The sequence below is a fragment of the Antrostomus carolinensis genome, unplaced genomic scaffold (assembly GCF_000700745.2).
Source record: "Antrostomus carolinensis isolate BGI_N321 unplaced genomic scaffold, ASM70074v2 scaffold7946, whole genome shotgun sequence".
Classification (NCBI taxonomy): domain Eukaryota; kingdom Metazoa; phylum Chordata; class Aves; order Caprimulgiformes; family Caprimulgidae; genus Antrostomus; species Antrostomus carolinensis.
The window spans coordinates 14,946-34,072 of record NW_010323868.1 but is presented as its reverse complement, the minus strand read 5'-3'; the positions used below and the strand labels follow the sequence as shown (position 1 = coordinate 34,072).

The following is a 19,127-nucleotide window of genomic DNA, read 5'->3' as shown; positions in this document are numbered from 1 at the left end:
CCCCATATACAGCCCAGGGAAGACTGGGCTTCTTCTCTGACTGCACAGCTACAGACACACCACCACACCCATCCTTTTCCACCACCTTTTGACCTTCCTTTACAGTCTGCAATGTCTTGGTGCTCACAAACACCAAGATCTTCACCCTGAAGGCCCTTTTCAATCCACCCACTACCTTTCCCATGATACTGGGAACCTGGCTTCTGCCTTGACACCGATAGTGATGTACTTCTTAAGTCTCTGTGATTCAAAATCACCCTTTGTGTTTTGTCCCATTTTCCCTGTCACACCACAGGAGCTCTCTGTAAACACCAACTGAACCACACATTGTTCCTCCTCTGCTGCCACCACACAATCAATACTGACAAAATGACTGCTATGCCCAGGTTCTATTTACTGTGCTACATGTAACGGCCTCATTGCTACCTGTGACCCTGTTTCTCTGTCATCCTCACAGATTTAAGATTCCTCTTTATGTTATTTCGATGTGCACTGCTTAGCACAACAGGGTTCCCAGTCCTGCACTTGTATGTCTGGAGGCTGCTATTATAACAATGTTTTTCATAAGGCAGATACTCTAATGAAGGCATCAAGCACTTTTGCTCTTCAGACAATTCTCCCTGATGAGATGCCAGACATCCTAGTCATGCCAATTAGAAGTCAGCCAAATTAGAGCCAAGTATCATTCCATAAGAGACGGTATCAGAATGCCCTTGTGATAGTAGGGAACAAAAGCTCTTTTTCATCATCTTTAAAGATTTTCTATGTATCTGTACGGGCCTGACGTAGGACAGCAGAGTAGTATCACCTACAGAGGATGAAGAGCTGATTTGCTTCTGGGAGGGGCTTTCTTGTTTCTTTAAGCCATTGCATTTTGCCCTTGATCCTGTGAAAGTCTTTGCTGCAGAAAGCCAGGCGGGCAGGCAAGGCAGGGGAAATGCCTTCTCTTCAGCATCAGATGCCACTTGTGAAGGGTAAGGGGTAGAAGAGGCATATTCACAATTTATTATCTTTCCCATTGCCCAGAGGTCCTTCACATCCTCCCACCTCCAACTAGATAAAGTTCCTTGGCAGTATATGTGCACCGTTGTTCCAGCCAGAAGGATGAAAGGTGGTGAAATAATCCATGAGATACTATGGTGAAGCAAGTTGGCAGTTTAAGGTCATGTGAGACTTTCCTATAAAGTTCTTGGTACTCTTAGAGGGACCAAGAGGTCAAAAGCCTTCTCAGGAAGCAACTATTTGCAAGAGAAGTGCTGCTTGCACATGTTCTTTCTCAGTTCAGTGACTGATCAGCCTGAATAAGCCCTCCCTATCTTATCTTATCCAGTCATGAGGTAGTCGGTGTGCTTTTATGGTTCACCATGTGGCAAAGCACAGCGTTTAAGGAACCAGATAGCCAGAGTGGAACTAAAAGTACTCAAAAGCACAATCTAGTTCCTGCTTCTGCTCTATGTCATGTGCACAGCAGTTAGCAGAACAGCTCTCAGCTGGTAAATGTCGCTTTTAAAGAATTATAGAATCGTAGGGGTCGGAAGGGACCTCCGGAGATCATCTAGTCCAACCCCCCTGCCAAAGCAGGATCACCTAGGGCAAGTTGCCCAGGAAAGTGTCCAGGTGGGTTTTGAACATCTCCAGAGATGGAGATTCCACAACCTCTCTGGGCAGCCTGTTCCAGTGCTCTGTCACCCTCACTGTAAAGAAGTTTTTCCTTAAGTTTGTCTGGAACTTCTGGTGTTCCAGTTTTTGCCCATTGCCCCTTGTCCTGTCACCGGTTACCTCTGAAAAGAGCCTTGCCCCATCCATTTGGCCCCCACACTTCAAGTATTTATAGACATTGATAAGATCCCCTCTCAGTCTTCTCCTCTCCAGGCTGAAGAGTCCCAGCTCTCTCAGCCTCTCTTCGTAAGGCAGATACTCCAGGCCCCTCATCATCTTTGTGGCCCTCTGCTGGACTCCCTCTAGAAGATCCCTGTCCCTCTTGAACTGGGGAGCCCAGAACTGGACATGGGCGATAGCGCAGTACAAAATGCAAGCAGTAGCATCCTCTGTCAGAAGCTGTGCGAGTTTGACAGCCCACAGCCACCACAAATGTCCTATGTTTCACTTCTCCTCCAGTGAAGTAGGGCTGAACCTCTTGTTTCCACGTTACACAGGAGATTTTTCTGAATAAAACTAGAATCTGAATCATATTCTTCACTTCTCACTACATGTTATTTTAAGCAATATGCTATTCAGCTTGTTACTTAATAACTTCATAAGCTAATAAAGGATATTGCTGGCAGCGATTTGTCTCTCGTTCACTCAGTTTTAACCTCGTGATTGCATCTTTCCCTGCTCTCCTTGGAGCTGGCTTGGCCTGAGGCTTTTTGAAAGATGAGTGAGCCCCTTCTTCCCCTCGGGAAAAGCTACTGACAATGGGAAGATACCAGGTCAGAACTTGTCAAGATGCTCTGTGCGTAATGTCACCATGTATTAAAACTAGCATTTAATGTAGGCTGCTGAGGTCTGCTGCTGCCACTTGAAACCACACTTGGAGGCTGCTGAAGCCTTCCCTTCACCTCTTTCCCACAGCCACCAAACACACAGGGACAGTTGCAAGACCAACCACTCCATCTACATTCTTCACCACTTCCACAGCTTTCAGACTGACCACTGCAGATAAGCCCTGAAGCCAAGTGAACCACAGTACACCTGCTCAAATCCCTCCCACGGATCAGAATCACCTGAGCTCTTCTCTGCTGAGTCTGGCAGCAGCAAGTTCCTAAGGGGGGAAATTCACCTGCTGCAGCCCCATTAAATGCAGGTATCTGTTTCCTTCTGTATCTCACTAAAGCAGGTTTTGTGGTTTTTGGGGGTTTTTTGAGGGTTTTTTTTTCTCAGACTAAAGCTCTGATCTTATAGATGAGATTTATTCTGCCTAAATGTTGTGGAAATTAATGTGTACACTTCTCATTGATACTTGGATGTTATTCTTCAGTGTGTCAGACTGGTTGTGTGAACAATAAGATGAAGATAAAACATTAATCTTTATGTACAAAAGGAGATCTTATGATTGACTTGTTATTGTGCATTGGTTTATATACACACCTAGAAAGTGAAAGAGAAATACATACCTATTTCTGTCTCTTGACAGACAGATATGCTCAGTGTATCCAACTGTATCTGAGGATGTGTGTGCTGCTTATATGGATAATCACAGCAAAGACATTTAAACATTACCCTGAGATTTAGGGATTTATTTTGTTTTTTAGAGATGGCCTCAGATATTGTACCTGTTTTCTATAAATCTAAAAGCCTTTGTGTGCATAAAATGTAGCAGAGGCTCTTTATAACATTTTAGTAACATTTTTATAATATTTTAATAACATTTTTATAACATGTGAAAAAGAACATCTTATGCCTGCAAGGATGGCAAAGAGTGGTTGCTCTTTATACACATCTGTGCAGGCAAAAGGTCAGAGGCAGAATATTAGAGCCTTTTGAAAGTCATACCTCTAACAGCAAGCAAAGCTAACTTGTGGATTCCCTGCATGTTTTAAAAGCAAACATACTCAAAACTAATCCAAACAACTTTGCACAGGGAGATAACACTCCCTGTATACAACAGTGTCATTGTTTTATAACACTGCTTATGCATGCATATTTAGTTCCACACTGTTGTATCTCTGCTCATGTATAAAATACCAGTTATTTTAAGAAGGGCTTTACAAATGTATATGGCATTTAGGATATCCTGGCCTACATATTTCCCTTTGTTTATTAAAGTGCTACGTGCATTTGTGTCAGTGCACCCACCCAATCACTTAATTTCAGACAAAGCTATTCTAAAAGATGTGGCTAAGTATTTCAGACATTTCTTTCTTCTCTAAGCTGCTCTGTGAGGAATTTGACTTTTGGTTGGATCTATACCACCAATGCCAGGAGAGTCTTTTTGACACAAGAACCTGCTATGTTTGCATCAAAGTCTTTTCACTGCTGGAAAACAGCCATATTGCAATATAGTCTGACACAACGGAAACGGCAACTTCTTTTGGAAAAAAGACGAGACAGCTTTCTTTTCAGCTGTAGCCAGGACAGCACTAAAGCAATGTCTTTTTCATGTAGAGAGAAACATTTTTCTTGTCACTTCAGAGCCTGTACTTGCCAGACACCAATTTCATTCACTGTTACGTCCACCATCCCTCCCCAAGCTCCTTTCCTCTGTTAGAGCATGTCTCCTCGCTACAGCTGCTCCGTTGCTGATTTTTATATACTCTAATATGCACATTCACACAGGCACTGCTTATGGTTTTGCTCTTGTAATAACCTGTTAGCATATGTTAATTGTTTCTGCCCTTTACAGGATTTATAGCAAAGTGCATCAACCCCAAACAACACAGCTTAACCTTTTAATTCTTGTAAAGACTTGTGCCTTTATAGGCACAAGTGCCTTTAGCTCCAGAAACTTAAAAAATACTCCTCCTGGGGTGACTAATTTCACACTGCCATTAAAAAGCCACCTTGCAGCCCTGGAGAGGCCAAGGAATCCCCCACTATTTCCCCAGAAAACTCTGAAGAGCAGGAGCGCTGCTTTCGCCTGAGGTGGTAAACCAGCATCCCACCAGCCCTCCCGCTGCCTTTGGTACCAGCAGAGCTGAAAAGCTAGAAATTGAACTGAATGAACCAAACTGTTCCTGCTCACACCAAGACACAGCAAACTGACTTTTTCAAGATGAGTGTACACGGGGAGGGAACTGCACCCCCTTACATCACCATTTCACAGCTTGTCTTCTTGTTCAGTACAGTGATTTCCTAACACTCAGTGGGCAGAAACCAGAAACTCCCCAACAGCATAAAGTGTCTCTCAACAGCAACCACAGCTCTTTGAAAGGGCTAATGAACTCAAAGACTAGGAGCGGGCTGGGTGCCAACATTCAAGATGATTGGAAGAAAGAGAAAGAAAAAAAGAAGTGTGTCCCAGCAGATCAGGAGGCTAGAGCTTGCTGGTAAGCCACGCAATCCATGAAGGGCTGTGCTAATTTCGCTTATCAGATTTCTGCTGCTTGCAGTTGCAAAGACACGCTTCTGGCTCACTGGGCTGAGGGAAACATTTCAAAGACCTTAAAATGGTGTTTGGGCAGGGGTATTGCCCTCATTGCATCTCATGGCTCTCCTACATCTTGGAAAGGGATACTGCTTCTAGGATCATGGTACAAATCCCCCCACTGAGGCTGGTGTGGTGCCAGGGCAAACAGAGGAGGTGGGCACACCTCATTCACCCATGAGTTCAGGCAGCAGCTCAGGCTGATGTGGTAACTTAGTGCATCCAGTTCTGGGGCCCACAATATAAGATAGACATGGACCTACTGGAGCGAGTCCAGAGGAGGCCACAAGGATGATCCGAGGGCTGGAGCACCTCTCCTATGAGGACAGGCTGAGAGAGTTGGGGCTGTTCAGCCTGGAGAAGAGAAGGCTCCAGAGAGACCTTATAGAGACCTTGCAGTACCTGAAGGGGCTACAGGAAGGCTGGGAAGGACTTTTTACAAGGGCCTGGAGGTGGTGATAGAACAAAGGGTAATGGCTTTAAGCTGGAAGAGGGCAGGTTTAGACTAGATACTAGGAAGAAATTCTTTCCTGTGAGGGTGATGAGACACTGGAACAGGTTGCCCAGAGAAGCTGTGGATGCCCCCTCCCTGGAAGTGTTTAAGGCCAGGCTGGATGAGGCTTTGAGCAACCTGGTCTAGTGGAAGGTGTCCCTGCTGATGGCAGGGGGGTTGGAACTAGATGATCTTTAAGGTCCCTTCCAATCCAAACCATTCTATGATTCTATGAACTTAGCACAAAGAGATGCTTGGTCAGATGTCTAAGGAGAAACGTCTGCTGGTGTAGGAAGTACCTCAGGTCAGTTTGGAGTAGACTGCTTTGTAGTTAGAATTAAACTGTTTCTGAGTTCTGGCATGCCCATATATCAGAACCCATTACCAAGTGACTCAAAGCTGCAAATATGTGGAAAACCATAGCAGCTTTGCTTTATGTGATACAATAAGATGGGTGGGGCAGTAGATAAGGAAGAAGACTAATTACCATCACAGACCAATCTGAACTACCATGCTAAACAACCCCAGATCTGGTATAATACTGTCAGGTGGAGAGAAACATGCCCAAAACAGGGCTCCTCGACCTGCACACCCCTAGGTTCAAATTCCAGGTGTGTGCACCTCTGCCAGGGAAGCCAGGGCACGGCTCTCACCTGCAGACCCTATATTGCAAAGGACAATCCTGAGCCTGGGGGCAGGGAGTCTCCTTCACCTCAGGGCTGAGGCACAGAGAAGAAGCCTGGAGGAGAAATGTGCACTCCAGCTGTGTTTCTTCCCCTTCTGCCTCCTCCAGCACCCATTATCTCCTGCCCCGCTCCCGCCGCAGGCACCCTGGGACTCCGCGGAAAGGATGTGAAAAAAGCCCGTGTGCAGGGGTGCTGGTACCTCTGCTGCTTTCGCCTGTCCTCTGCCAGACCAACCCTACTGTGCTAGTTTCCTACTTGCTTGTTCCCAGTATGACCCTCCTCAAAATCTCAACTGATCACAGAGATCTGGGCTACAAACAATCAGCGACTCCTCAGGGCAGGGCAGAGGGGAAAATGCCTTTAAAGGGAGCGCTGGGATTAGACAAAGGGAGAGCGCCTTGCCCGAGGGGTGCGGGGAAGCTCTGGCTGGATGGCCACGGGAGCCTTGTCTGGCTGTGGAGGCCAGGAGCCAGTGAATCCTCTCCTTTATGGTTGCTGGGAGAGCAGGAAACTGAAAACGTGGCCAGAGCCCTATAAAAACACCTGCAATGCTGCAGCAGATGACAAGTGGAATCAGCTGTCACTCAGGGCATCAGCAGGTTGACTCTGGGGTTGGGCAGAGGCTTTTGGCACCCTGCAGGACAAGTGGCCTGCTGTGCCCTGAGGTCTTCTTCTGGCTTGGTGCTTCCCCACTCCAAAGCTCAGAGACTGACCCCAACTAGAGAAGAGCAACCAGAGGCAGGGAGCTCTGCAGTGGCACGAAGAAACCTTTTCTTTTGCTTGGCCAGCATCTCCTCCTCATATTCTTAACATTAAACTCATGACGAGACAGATTTAGGGCAGAGGAGAATTTTCTCCCACATATCAGAAGACCTAAAGATTTTTTTTCCCCCTCTGGGCTATTCTCTGAAGTGAAAAACAGAGGTCTGATAGAACTGCTTGAGCGTACTTCACCTAACTTGTTTACTGTTGTTGCAAAGACCGCAGATAGTGGTGCCACATCCAGTCTTTTCTGTCCTCTGCCTGTAGCCCACAATGTATTAGTTTCAAGAGGACTGATTTTTTTTAAACTCTAACCCAATCATATAATATATAAAGCAGACAACAGGGTGAAATTTAACAATCTGCAGCAGACATGATCTTACAGTCTCTCCTGGCTTTAAACTCCAGGAAGCTGCAGGGTAGTTAATTTTCGTTTTTAGACAAGGAATGAGTAGTGATAAAGATGGATAAATGAATAAGCAAAGCTCACAGGAGACAATAAATAAATGGCATGTTGAGCATGCCAGGCAGTTACTGGTATTTCTGTCTCAATGCTATGGTGAAAAAGAAGGTCTAGAGGTCTGAGTCACTCATCCTACGCAGGGCACTCCACTTAATATGTGCTCCTGGCTTTTGAATTGCCACACAGCAGTTCTGAATGGGGACACTTAGTGGTTTGATATCTCTGTTTCACAATACTTGCTAATGCACTTTATTTTTTGAGTGTCACTCTGAACATCCTTTAAACAATGCCCTGAAATGCAAAAAATCACAGGCAAAAATATCTTATTCTGACTGCTTCTTCTTCCCTGCTGTCCTTCCATTAATCTTTTCAGCAAGGGAGAATCGGGAAGCAACATCACTGAAGGCAGAGCCATCAGCTCATGTTCACCAGTGTTGTGACTGACACAACAGCGCTGCCTCACACACCCTCACAGGTGAGGTCATTCCTTGTGAGTTAAGGTAACTTTATAACGTATCGGGAGTCTTACCAGGAACTTTACAAGGATTTGACTTTTTCTCCAAGTCTCTATCTTCTGTTCTGGATTCAGGAGAGTGAATAGCTTTGTCCTGCTTCTCCTTGTTTGCAGTCGTATTTGGAACAGTTATGTTTTGCAAAGTTGGCTTTTTAGGCAATGGAGGTTTGCTACTAAGCTGTTCGGAGGACTTTGCTTTGGGTTTGATCTTTTCATTTAAAGAATCATCAATATTTGTATTGGCTGGTTTTTTGATCTGTGCCTTATCACCTTTTAGAAAGGAAGTCAATCTTTCATTTTCTAAACTAAACTCTGCACTGTATCTTTTAATCCCTTTTGATTCTGGTGACGAGTTGTCTCTGTATTTCAAGGACAGGGAGGTGGATCTAAGTTTCACTTGAAAAGGACTTTTATCTTCACAGCTTGGCTGATTCTGAGATGCCACCGAAGAATCACTTGGCACCGGCACCGCATCGACAGTCAGAGAAATGCAGCCAGCCAAAATTTCTGTATGTTGGCCTGTGTTCCCAGAGTCGGACTCTGGCAGCAAAGTCTGTTTTTTGTTGCTGCTTTTTTCCTCCTCCAGATCTGATCCCTTCTGCAAGTCTTCTTTCCACTTGTCATTTCTCGAGGAGACCTTTGCTTTGGACAGGAAGAATCCAGTATTTAATGGGCTTTCCAACTCCGATCTTTCTGGAAAGTGTAGGCTTCTGGTCCTTGGTCTCTCTCGTGCAGAGGAAACAGAAAACTTTCTCAAGGCATTGAGTTCATTGGCTGCTTTTTCAGCTTTCTTCCCCAAAACTTCCTCCTTGTGGACCAGTGACTGACTGTTCTCCTTACCAGAAGCAGCCGCTTCTTGTGCAGTCTTGGTTTTCTCCAGACAGCAGGAAGCAGATGATCCCATCCACGTTGAGGAAGCAGGATGTGAAACATGGAACAAGTCTGTGGGCTGGAAAGAACCTATGGAAAATTGCTTGCTGGACTCTGACAATAGAGAAACCTCTTTCTTTGCTTCTTTATTACAGGATATTTCCACAGGTATCTGATCATCCTTCTGTTTATTTTCTTCTGGCCCTTCCAAGCAAACAATACTATTCTTACTAATTGAAATATCTTCTTCAGATGGTATTTTACTTACTGAAAACACAGTAGGAAGCTCCTTATTTTCTTGATTTAAAATATTGATTGACACATTGCTCGCATCCCCAGACAACAGAACTGTTGCTTCTGAGGAATCTTCTTGCCTTTGTACTTCTCTCTTTGAACTGGAGTAGGAAGAAGTTGCAGAGTCTTTGCCTTCTAACAGCAATGAGGACTCAGACTTCACACATGTTGTTTCCAGTGTTGGTTGGCAGCCCTCCGGTTTATTCTCTGGTAGTAGGGCTTCCTGTACAGCAGCAGGCCCAGAAGTAGGTTGAGTCATTGCTGGTCTCAAAGCAGGGGGAAGGTCCTCAGGCATTCTGGGCTTCAGCCAGGAAGCCACATCCTGTGCTGCAGCTGTGCCACATGGCAGTTCTTGATTGCCGGGCTTGAATACAGCATCTGCCAAGTCTGTCTGCATCTCCTTTTCATCATCCTCTTCTTCCTCTGGGGTACAGCTCAAATCAGTCAGAGATTCAGACTGGGTCCTCTGCAAGAAAGAAATTCAGAAAGCCCCATCACCATGTACAGATTCACTTTTTCTCATATTCGTCATTACATGTACAACCGAGATCTTAGAGAGGAAGGCAATACTTGCCTCTCATGCCGACTTTGCTGTTTTCTTAACCTACCTACTGGATGTTTTTTATCTAAGTAGATCCTAGCATAAAGTATTTAACAAATATATAAGCAACGAGTGACACTTCCTTCTGCACAACTAGTGCTTTCAGGCCTTTGTAGATGGGAAGTTCATCAAAACAATGGCCATTGGACTGTCCTTGGCACTTGATTCCCCAGAGCATACTGGCTATGTTGTGTTGCTCTTAGGCAAAAAGCAGCACTTGAAAGAGAAAAATCTGTCCCTTTGTATTTTGCTACTCCACGCTAGCATTAAAAATAAAACAACCCATTCTCCCTAAAGCATGACTCTGAAGAGGGAAGGCTACGTAGAAGGAAGAGCAAAAGCCTAACAAGTCCACCCGGTTATGACACTCTATGCCAGCTGAGTATCTACCCCATATGGCAGTCTTCTGCGTAATCCCACTGCCACAGAGCATTACAGCCTTGCCTCCTTTGTGTAAAAGCCTTATTTTTCTTTCAAGAGTTTGACTATTTGCTAAAAGTTTACAAATGCATATGCAGCTATCTGTGAGGTCTTGTGATTAAACTTCAGGTAAGGACTGGCTAAATATACAGGATTATTTGAAAGCACATTATTAAGCTGATGAATATGCCTTTTCATATGGTGCCTGTATTAGCTCATTGATTCACTGTAATTTGTTGGGTAAATATATATTTTGGATATAGGCCCTAATTCTAAGAACACAAAACTTGCACTCTAAAATATTTTTAGGATTCTTCCAACAGGTTGCCCAGAGAAGTTGTGGATGCCCCATCCCTGGACGCCTTCAAGGCCAGGTTGGATGGGGCCCTGAGCAGACTGATCCAGTGGTTGGCAACCCTGTCCACAGCGGGGGGGTTGGAACTGGATGATCTTTAAGGTCCTTTCCAACCCAAGCCATTTTATAATTCTATGAAGTGCAATTGCAAAGACAGAGCTGCTGTGCCACCTTCATTCACAATCCACACACAAGAACATAAAAGCAGAAGACAGCAGTTAGCCAGAAGCAAGGTGCACAGGCAGAGTCAGTCAGGAATAGACTAAAAATTGTATTATCAAAAGATGTGAACACTCTCCATGGAAAACCAGGAGGCCTCAGTCAGCTGGCAGTTTATAGGCAGACTGGATAAAATAATTGTTTTTCAGTAACAATGTTACAATGGAAGAGGATTTTTGATCAGTGAGTTATTACTTTACATGCTCTTCTAAATAACTGGCCTCATTGTGTTGCTCACAGCGGTGCTCTACTGAGCCCAAAGATCACTCACAGGTTTTGGAAAATACAGCTAAGTAATATTTAGAGCCAGAGAGAATAATATTCCTGGTGATAAGCAAGCCAATTTAATGGCTTTATTGTATTTAAAGCATTGAAAGAAACCATAAACAATGAAGTGCAAATACTGTAGCAAGAGCTGTAAACTTTATTCTAAAAGGAGGAAAGAAGAAAAATTAAGCTATGTCTTTCATAAGATATGACAAAGAAACAAACAAATCATGTTTTAAAAGGATGGTTTAAAAAACAACGTTTTTTTAATATTTTTTTTTAATAGTACACACTTTTTTTTTTCCTGTGGAGACTTAAACTTTAAGTTCTCTGTAGAGCACATAAAGGGTTTACAAGTTTTGGGGCAGGCAGAGGTCTGAATTCAGAACAGGCCTAATGTACAGAATTTGGCTCCAATTAATTAATAGGTTGCAACTTATTCTTTCAGTACTTATTGAAAATATAAGCCAAATTATATTTAGGAAGTTAAAACAGCTCTTCCATCAACAGTCTCTCCAAGACTCAAGATTTTACAGGGTCTTTCAGACTAGGAAAAGTACACAAGTTGACCATAAAACTTTCAAAAAAATTTTTTTCAAGTAAGAAATTAAGAAGTCAGCCCAAACTTCTGCATCACAAACAAGGTATTAAATAGTATCGCATGGCAAATTTAAGAAGAAATTGTTACACAAACTGCTGCATTAAGAGTTAACAAGTAAACCCATAATATTTAATCTGTTCCTAATGTCTACTCCAGATAGGTAGTCTCATCAAACAACAGCTATGAAAACCCAATGAATTATCCATGCCGCTATCTGACTTTCCTTATCACATCTGAATTTGAAATACAAAGTCCAGTAAGAACTTCCTGGTTTTGTGTCAAAGGTGACACTCTTTATTTTCACAAGTACCTGAGAAAATCTTCTTGTTTTACTGGACCTCTGGTTCCGGGGTTTTATTAAAAGCTTATGTTTAGCAGCAGAATTATCCAAGCAAGAGGAAAGCTCAGGTGGAGTGTCAAAATTGGCTGTAGGCGAGACGGTACTGTCAGATCTCTGGGGAGCTCCAGTTTTGGCACTTCCATGCCTAGGGAACAGTTTACTGTCTGTAGAGCGAGATCTAGAAGAAGAAACCAATGTAACCTGAAAAAAAAAAAAATCTTCAAATTGTGAATCAAAGACATGAAAAAAAACAATTCTACAAATAAGTGGCCATGTTTATGGGCATTTTGAGGTTGCTTCTTTTTTCTTTTTGACATCTCTTTAAAATACATTGCATTTTTGTGGAGTACTGGTGTTAGCATTTCTGCATTTTTAGTGCTTGCATATCATGGTATACTGTCCAGTGGGAAGGACCAAGTCACATTTAATTAGAAGATCTAAAGCACACAAATACATGGCCAGCATATTTTAGAAGACAGATTTATGAAGAGTACTCAAGTTACAGAACCTAAAGGGACAGTTTCCTTTCTGGGTCTGTCCTCCAGCATCTGTGTCTAGGCTCCTACCCACAGTTATGCTGGGCTGGAGCACCTCTAGCTTCCTATAATGTTATCAGGTCCCTTCCAACCCTGTAACACCCTCCTAAAGACAAAAGAATCAAACACCAGTGGCATTGACACTTATGTCAGCTTGTGTTTTTTTCCTCATGTATTTATATCTGCAAAATAACTAGGGAGCTTGCCTAAAATGTAAAATTTCATGTGTAGACTATTCTGGGGAAGGAAACGATGGACAATTCCTACTAGAGGCCAATAACCCATCCAGAAAAAACTCCTGAATATTCCAAGGGGTGCTGCACTTTCACGATGCTGGAATCCAGCTTGCCCATGTGCTTCACCAAAAGCTATCCTAGTCCCAGGGCTGATGCAAAAAGGAGACTGAAAAATTTATTAAAAATTACCCTAAAAAGGGTTATTTTTTCTCTCAGATTCAGTTTTTGCAAATAGGCAAAATTATACTTCCAATCTATCTGTCATGGCATTAACATGACCTCTGACAACTCATGACAGCACTCCCTTTGTAGGCTTGAAATTCTGGTTCTTTTCATTAGAGGAGTCTTCCTCCTTTGTCATGCTTTCTTCTGCAGGATTTCTTCTTCTTTCTTCTTTCTCTAGAAGTGGTATCTTACTGGATGGGAGAAGGGGAGAGCAGGATAATGTTTATCTTTCCCTCCCTATAGAATAGGGAGAGAAAAAGCATTAGCATTTTCTGCAAGGAGAATTCTGCATTATGCACTACAGCCAAAAGATTCTCTGTAGGGTAGTGAGGGCCTGCTACAGCTTCTTCAATGACTATGGGAAAACTCCTATTGATTTTAGCAGAGGCTGGCTCCACAGCTTCCGATCATGCTTTCTATTAAAAAAAATAAAATAAATAGCTCAGCCATGCTGAATAATGGATGCTCTCATTAATTTTCACTCTACAGTATCTGCAGTCTAGTACTCAAACATGACTAATGTACAACAAACGATACGTGGCTGCATTATACATTAGTACCTAACAGTGAATACGTTGACATTTCGGCTCCATGATAAAGATGCAGCACATGTTCTCTTTCAAAGCACGTCATTATTTGCTTGCCTTTCTTCTGGCTTCTGCTTTTCCTCGAGAACTTTGCATGTGTTCTTGTTGGCAGTGCTCAGCATTGACCATTACACTGGAAAATCAGGAATCTGGTTTGTTACTTAAATTTCAGCAGCCTGAGTGAATGCCAGCTCTGAGCCAGCTGCAGAAGTCGTCTGTTCCATGAAGCCTGTCTCTGGCAAAGCCTGCTAGAGGAGGGGACGGCTGGCAGACCCCTTTTCCCAAATCCCACGTGCACACGGCTCAGCTGTCCTTCAGTTGGTCTCGCTGGGTGGCACAAGGTGGGGGGCCATGAGGGAGCCCCATTCCCAAAGCCAGGATGGGATGGTCGCAGTCCTATTCTCCCTTCTTCAATCCAGGAAAGCTTCCAAGACACAGCCAGGTGTCACTGCTGCCCAAAACCTCAGGGTTGTGTTGTGCAAAACTCCTCAGCCCTGGGTGCTGATCTCCTCTGACTTCTAGAAGCAGGGCTAATCTGAAGTGACAGGTAGTAGACATTGTGGTCTGAGAGGAAAGCCTTCAGATGAGGCTACTTTCTGGCTGTGCTCTGAAACTGGACTGGGGCGAAGACAGTGCTGAGTTAAATGATGGGGCATATGGAAAAAGCTGAGCAATCACATAGGCACCACGGCGTCTCAGGAGTCAGCGAGTGAGTCAGAGAGTGATGTTAATGGAACAACAGGGAGACATAAATCCTCCTTTAGCAAGCATGCATCTGGACTGGACAAATTTATGGCGACCCTATACCAGTCTTCAAGAAATACCTTCTTCAAGTGTTGCTTTTCTTTAAAAATATTAAAAATTCACTGTATATAAACAGTTTTTCAAACAGCTTCATATGGAATCTAAGTGTGGCCAGAAATCTTTGCTAAGCCCTGCTGCAGCTGGCCTTGAAATACATTTTGCATAATTACCAAGGAATGGTAAGCTCAGGGCTAGCTTCTCTATTTCCTTTCTGCAATTCCTCTCCACCCCTCCTCCTATTTCTAGAAAACACTTTTCCCTTTACCCTGTGTTGTTGCTACCATGACTCCAGCTGCAGACAACTAAAAGGGACTCTTCAGAGCCTTTCAAAACCACCCTTTAATCAGCCAGAATGGCTGGCTGCTGATTGAAGAAAGCCATCTATTTGCCTGTACTCAAGTTCTGAAAACATCACTTCAGCAAAATTCACAGCTCACACTGGCTCACGTGGACAGAATCCGACTGAAGGCTGAATCTCAGACTCCTAAGCAGCAACGTCAGCCTCTATCATCAGGCAAACACTTTCTATATCACTGCGAGGTAACCTTGTGCTTAAAGCAAGGGGATGGGCAGATTTCAGAGGATCTAGGTTTTATTCACAGCTCCTCAACAAGCTTCCTCCCTTACCCTGTGTGTGTAAGCCAACTGGCCTTTACTGCAATTTCCCGTCTTTAATAGAAGGGATACTGTTTCAGTGTCTAAATCTGGTTGGTCATGTTTGGAGATTAAATAATGTCTGTAAAGTTTGCTAAAGGATATGAGCTATTCTAGAGGGCTTAATTATTATCAACGGGAGATTACCTGGCGTCAGAATTACGTTGATAAATAATCATAACTTTACATTAGAAGGACAGGCATTAAAAAAGCAAAGCAAACAGGCACGCATGCAATTACATACATACAAGGTTGTTTTTTGCAGCATAATTACTATGCATAATTGCTTGGCCCTTAATACATTTGGCAGGAGTTACCTGTTCTTCTTCTTCACTGCCTGTTCCAGCTAAACTCAAAGAGCTAAGGTGCTTGTGAGAGTCAGAGAACTGTGGGATGGAATGAGGAAGAGATTCAGTAAAAGATGACAAACGAGATGGATATACTCACAGAAACCATCTACACAAAGTGCACACAGATACTGACAATGTAAGTTGTTTTTCTCTATAGTCTTAAGGATTAGCAAGGACACTGCAAACATAAAGTGTAAGACATGCAGATAAAGAATGAAATAATGTATAACAAAACTATCATTTAAAAAGAAAAAAGTTTCAAATTATTTTACGTTTCTTTTTCTGATGATAGCCTAGAAAAATATTACAGAAGAGAGCTCTCTTAGCACATTCAAGGGAGAATACAGATTTTTCAGACTTTTTTTTTTTATGCCTGGCAGCTCTCTGTAGAAAAAACCTAGCATTCCTATGCACGCACACAAACACATCCTCTCCATCCTAGTTCTGCGTTTTCTGGCATGATATTTATATTTTATCAGGAAGAGAGACTCTAAGTAGCTGTTTACACAGACAGATCGCATTTTCCCATTTTGAATAAGGTATTTCAGACATAAAGTAGTGATACATACAGAAAACCAAATATTTTTTTCTGCCTTCCACGCACAGGTAAAGCAAGTCATTAAACACTGATTTTTGTCAACACCAGAACTACTCACTCTTGTTGTTGTGCCTGAATTTAGATTTTCATGGAGCAAAGACATTTCTGGAGGGCTCCTGGGTAATCCATCATCTTCAGAACTGGTCCCAGTATCCTCTGTTCGCTTTGTATGAAGTCCAAATGGAGGCGGAGGTCCCAATTTCATGGTAGGCTGGAGTTTCAACTTCAGTGTGGCATAAAATACATTAGCATGTGAAAGTGATGGAGGTTTTTTCCCCAGTACATTTTTTAGCTTATGTCAATGAGTTATCTTTATATTTTCACTTCACAATTGAAAGATCCAGAGCACAGGACATTTCACTTTAGACATTCTCTTAGGGAGCCAAACAACTAACCCATTTTTCAACTATCATTTAAGTAGAACCAAGATATGATACTGCTGCCTAATTAACAAATGTGACATTTAATGTAAGCTGCAGACAGACATTACTTACTAATCAAATGCTCAACCACAAATATTATCCCAAAAAATCAAGCCTGGAAAGACATTCCACCTCTTGCATTTGAAAAAATTATGTTGTGTAGATTACCTGTAAAGCTCTAATCCGATCAGATACATTTTCTTGAGAAAGCACTCTTACTGGCCTTGCAGGCTCTTGCCCAGTCTCAGGGATGAAAATGCTATCATGTGACAAAGCTCTGCTTCCCATAATGCCTTTATGTGTCCTAGAATAATATAAAAAATAAGTGAAAACATACAGACTTTTTTTGCCAGTCCTCTCACTCTTAACTCAGGTGGTCTGTTAAACATGGAGTGGGAGATAGATGTGCGCAGCACACATCACACACGAGATTCCAGACTTTGCCATGAACACAATACAGTTATTCAGGCTAACCCAGGTAACACCTTTAAAAACCAAACAAAAATTTGTGTAATAATGCTGTTATCTGTCACATTAACAAACTGAATCAAGGTTAGAGACAGTTTAACCCCAGCAACTGAGTTCTGTCTCACAGAAAAGCTACTGCCCCTTAGCTGGAAGCCAGCAGCTGGGTGGCAGGACAGTGCCACAAGTAAGCCCAGGTGCAAGATGAAGGGAGTTCATGTACCTGAGATGGAATAATTTCTTGCTAATATAAGAACATGTCTTGCAAATAATCGACCATTACCATAGGAAGAATAAGTACCTTTTACTAATTAAACATGGTACAGCATTTAATGTATCTATCTCTGCCATACATGTCATTAGCAAAAATATTCCAGGCAATATAGTTCTCACATAGAATCATTTGCATAAATCCTTACAACATGCTTACAAGGTCCTGTGTTCTACATCAAAATCCCTAGGATTTATCTGCTATGAGCCTGGAGAACACATTTGTTCCTGGACACTCTTTGTGGGCTGGTGAGAGGAAGCAGGAGATGCTTTGGGGGTAGCTTCTTTCTGTTTCTGACTTTTGCTGCATGTGGTATGTAACTTCTTTTTGCAAATGTTACACGTGGGGCTTGAGGACCTTGTCTCCTCATGGGAATGGTACAGGAGATCCACAGACAGTCAGCTAGCTGCCAGGTGGTCTCCTATGCTCATTTTCTTCAGTGTAGCTCATAGCCTAACGGAGCAGGGATGAGAAATGTGTGCATATGGCATTTCTTCTAGAGCTCGCTTCTTTAAAATTTTTTAAGTAAGACAGCTATGAAATGGCAAACCAGAGGACAGAACACGGAACAGTTTCAATTCAAGTACCTACAAGTTAATTGAGCAGACACTGCAGGAGGGGAAAAAAAAAAAGGAGAACTGTGTTTTTGGATCTTAGATACTGTCATAGGGACATTCAGGAACACAAACAAACATGGCAGAAAGTAACATTTTCCTTGTAATGGCTGCTATAAATATATTTGATAAAACAATAGCAGGAAAAAGTTGATCTGTATTTCTGCTGCAGATTTTTTAGGAAGGAAAGCCTGCTGCTTCTGCTTAATGTGTTACAGACCTTAGAAGAACAATTTATCTAAGTGAAAATGTGATCTCTACAATGCACCCAAGGTCAGACAGATCTATAGCAATTTGCAAAGGAAGTGCCAGTCCGGGCTGTGATGGCTGCTCAATGCACTGATGTTTTACAAAGACTGCAACAGCAGCCAGATAAGCAGCGTTGTTGCACGTGCACATGTATCCCAGCACGCTACCTTTGCTTTCTCTTTCTAGCAGACACGTACCTCCCCGATGCATACTAGAGGTACCCGAGCTGTCTCCTCAGATTATGAGTGTTCAAATTAATTTTCCTTCCTTTCAAGGAATTTCCTGGTCTTTGTCTTTCTAAACAAATATTAAGAAACAATAATGTAACAACCCTGCATGTAAGGGCACAGGAACATGGCCAAAACAGCCAAATATCGTACTGACTCAGATACGACCTTGTTGAGTCGTGCACCAGGGAGAGAAAATCTGATCATCCATGTCTTAAAAACATGTTGTCGAACAACAACGCTATAGCCCACTGTTAGACCTGGTGCTGCCAGCCTGGAACTCCTGGGGCTTCAAGCTGGACTAATATTACTGTTGCCAATGCCACAAAAGACTAAAAAAAAAAAAAGTGTTAATAATTTCTTCTGGTTGTTTGGCGCTGCCTGGTGGCTGCGTTGTATAATGTTGTTTTAAATGGTCGGGATCGTTCGTCTTTCCAGTCCCTGGGCACAGCAGCATCTCTCTCCTGAGGACAAGGAGGCTTGTTCTAAGAGGCACAACATCCACCAATGCAAGGACTTGCTTTCTAGGCAGCCAAGGAGCTTTTAACTCCATCTCTCTATCCAGGAACACATCTGAATTTTAGACTGGGTTTCTCATGGTCACCTTTCAGTAGTGGGTAACATTTTTGGCAATGCCTGAACAAAGACAGGATTTTCAGAGGCAGACAGCTACACAGGCTGGGATTCATCTGGTCTAACTTCAGACATTAAACCACAGGTATCTGCATCAGAGCTGGTGACCCTGGCTCTCTAGAACTTGGTACTTCTAGTCTGGTTCATCTAAACAACTTCAGATGTCTACACGAGAATGATACGAGCTTTCTTAGTAATGTTGACTTCTCTCTACTGATTATATAAGGCACCTGGTGACCAACTCGGATGCAGGCATTTGTCCCTTGGTCAGATGAATCCCATGCA

At 42.9% G+C, this 19,127-nt stretch overlaps 1 protein-coding gene across 1 annotated transcript in view; it reads right to left on the bottom strand.

The window, feature by feature from the left end:
• The window catches only part of CRACDL (CRACD like), a 39,158-nt gene that overhangs the window by 8,639 nt on the left and 11,392 nt on the right, over positions 1-19,127 (bottom strand). The window contains exons 4-8 of the mRNA XM_010170713.2: positions 16,552-16,687; positions 16,020-16,184; positions 15,331-15,399; positions 11,942-12,172; positions 8,020-9,634 (exon numbers count right to left, since the gene is read on the bottom strand). Coding sequence (XP_010169015.2) covers positions 8,020-9,634; positions 11,942-12,172; positions 15,331-15,399; positions 16,020-16,184; positions 16,552-16,687 — 2,216 coding nt within the window. The remainder of the gene's footprint in view (positions 1-8,019; positions 9,635-11,941; positions 12,173-15,330; positions 15,400-16,019; positions 16,185-16,551; positions 16,688-19,127) is intronic.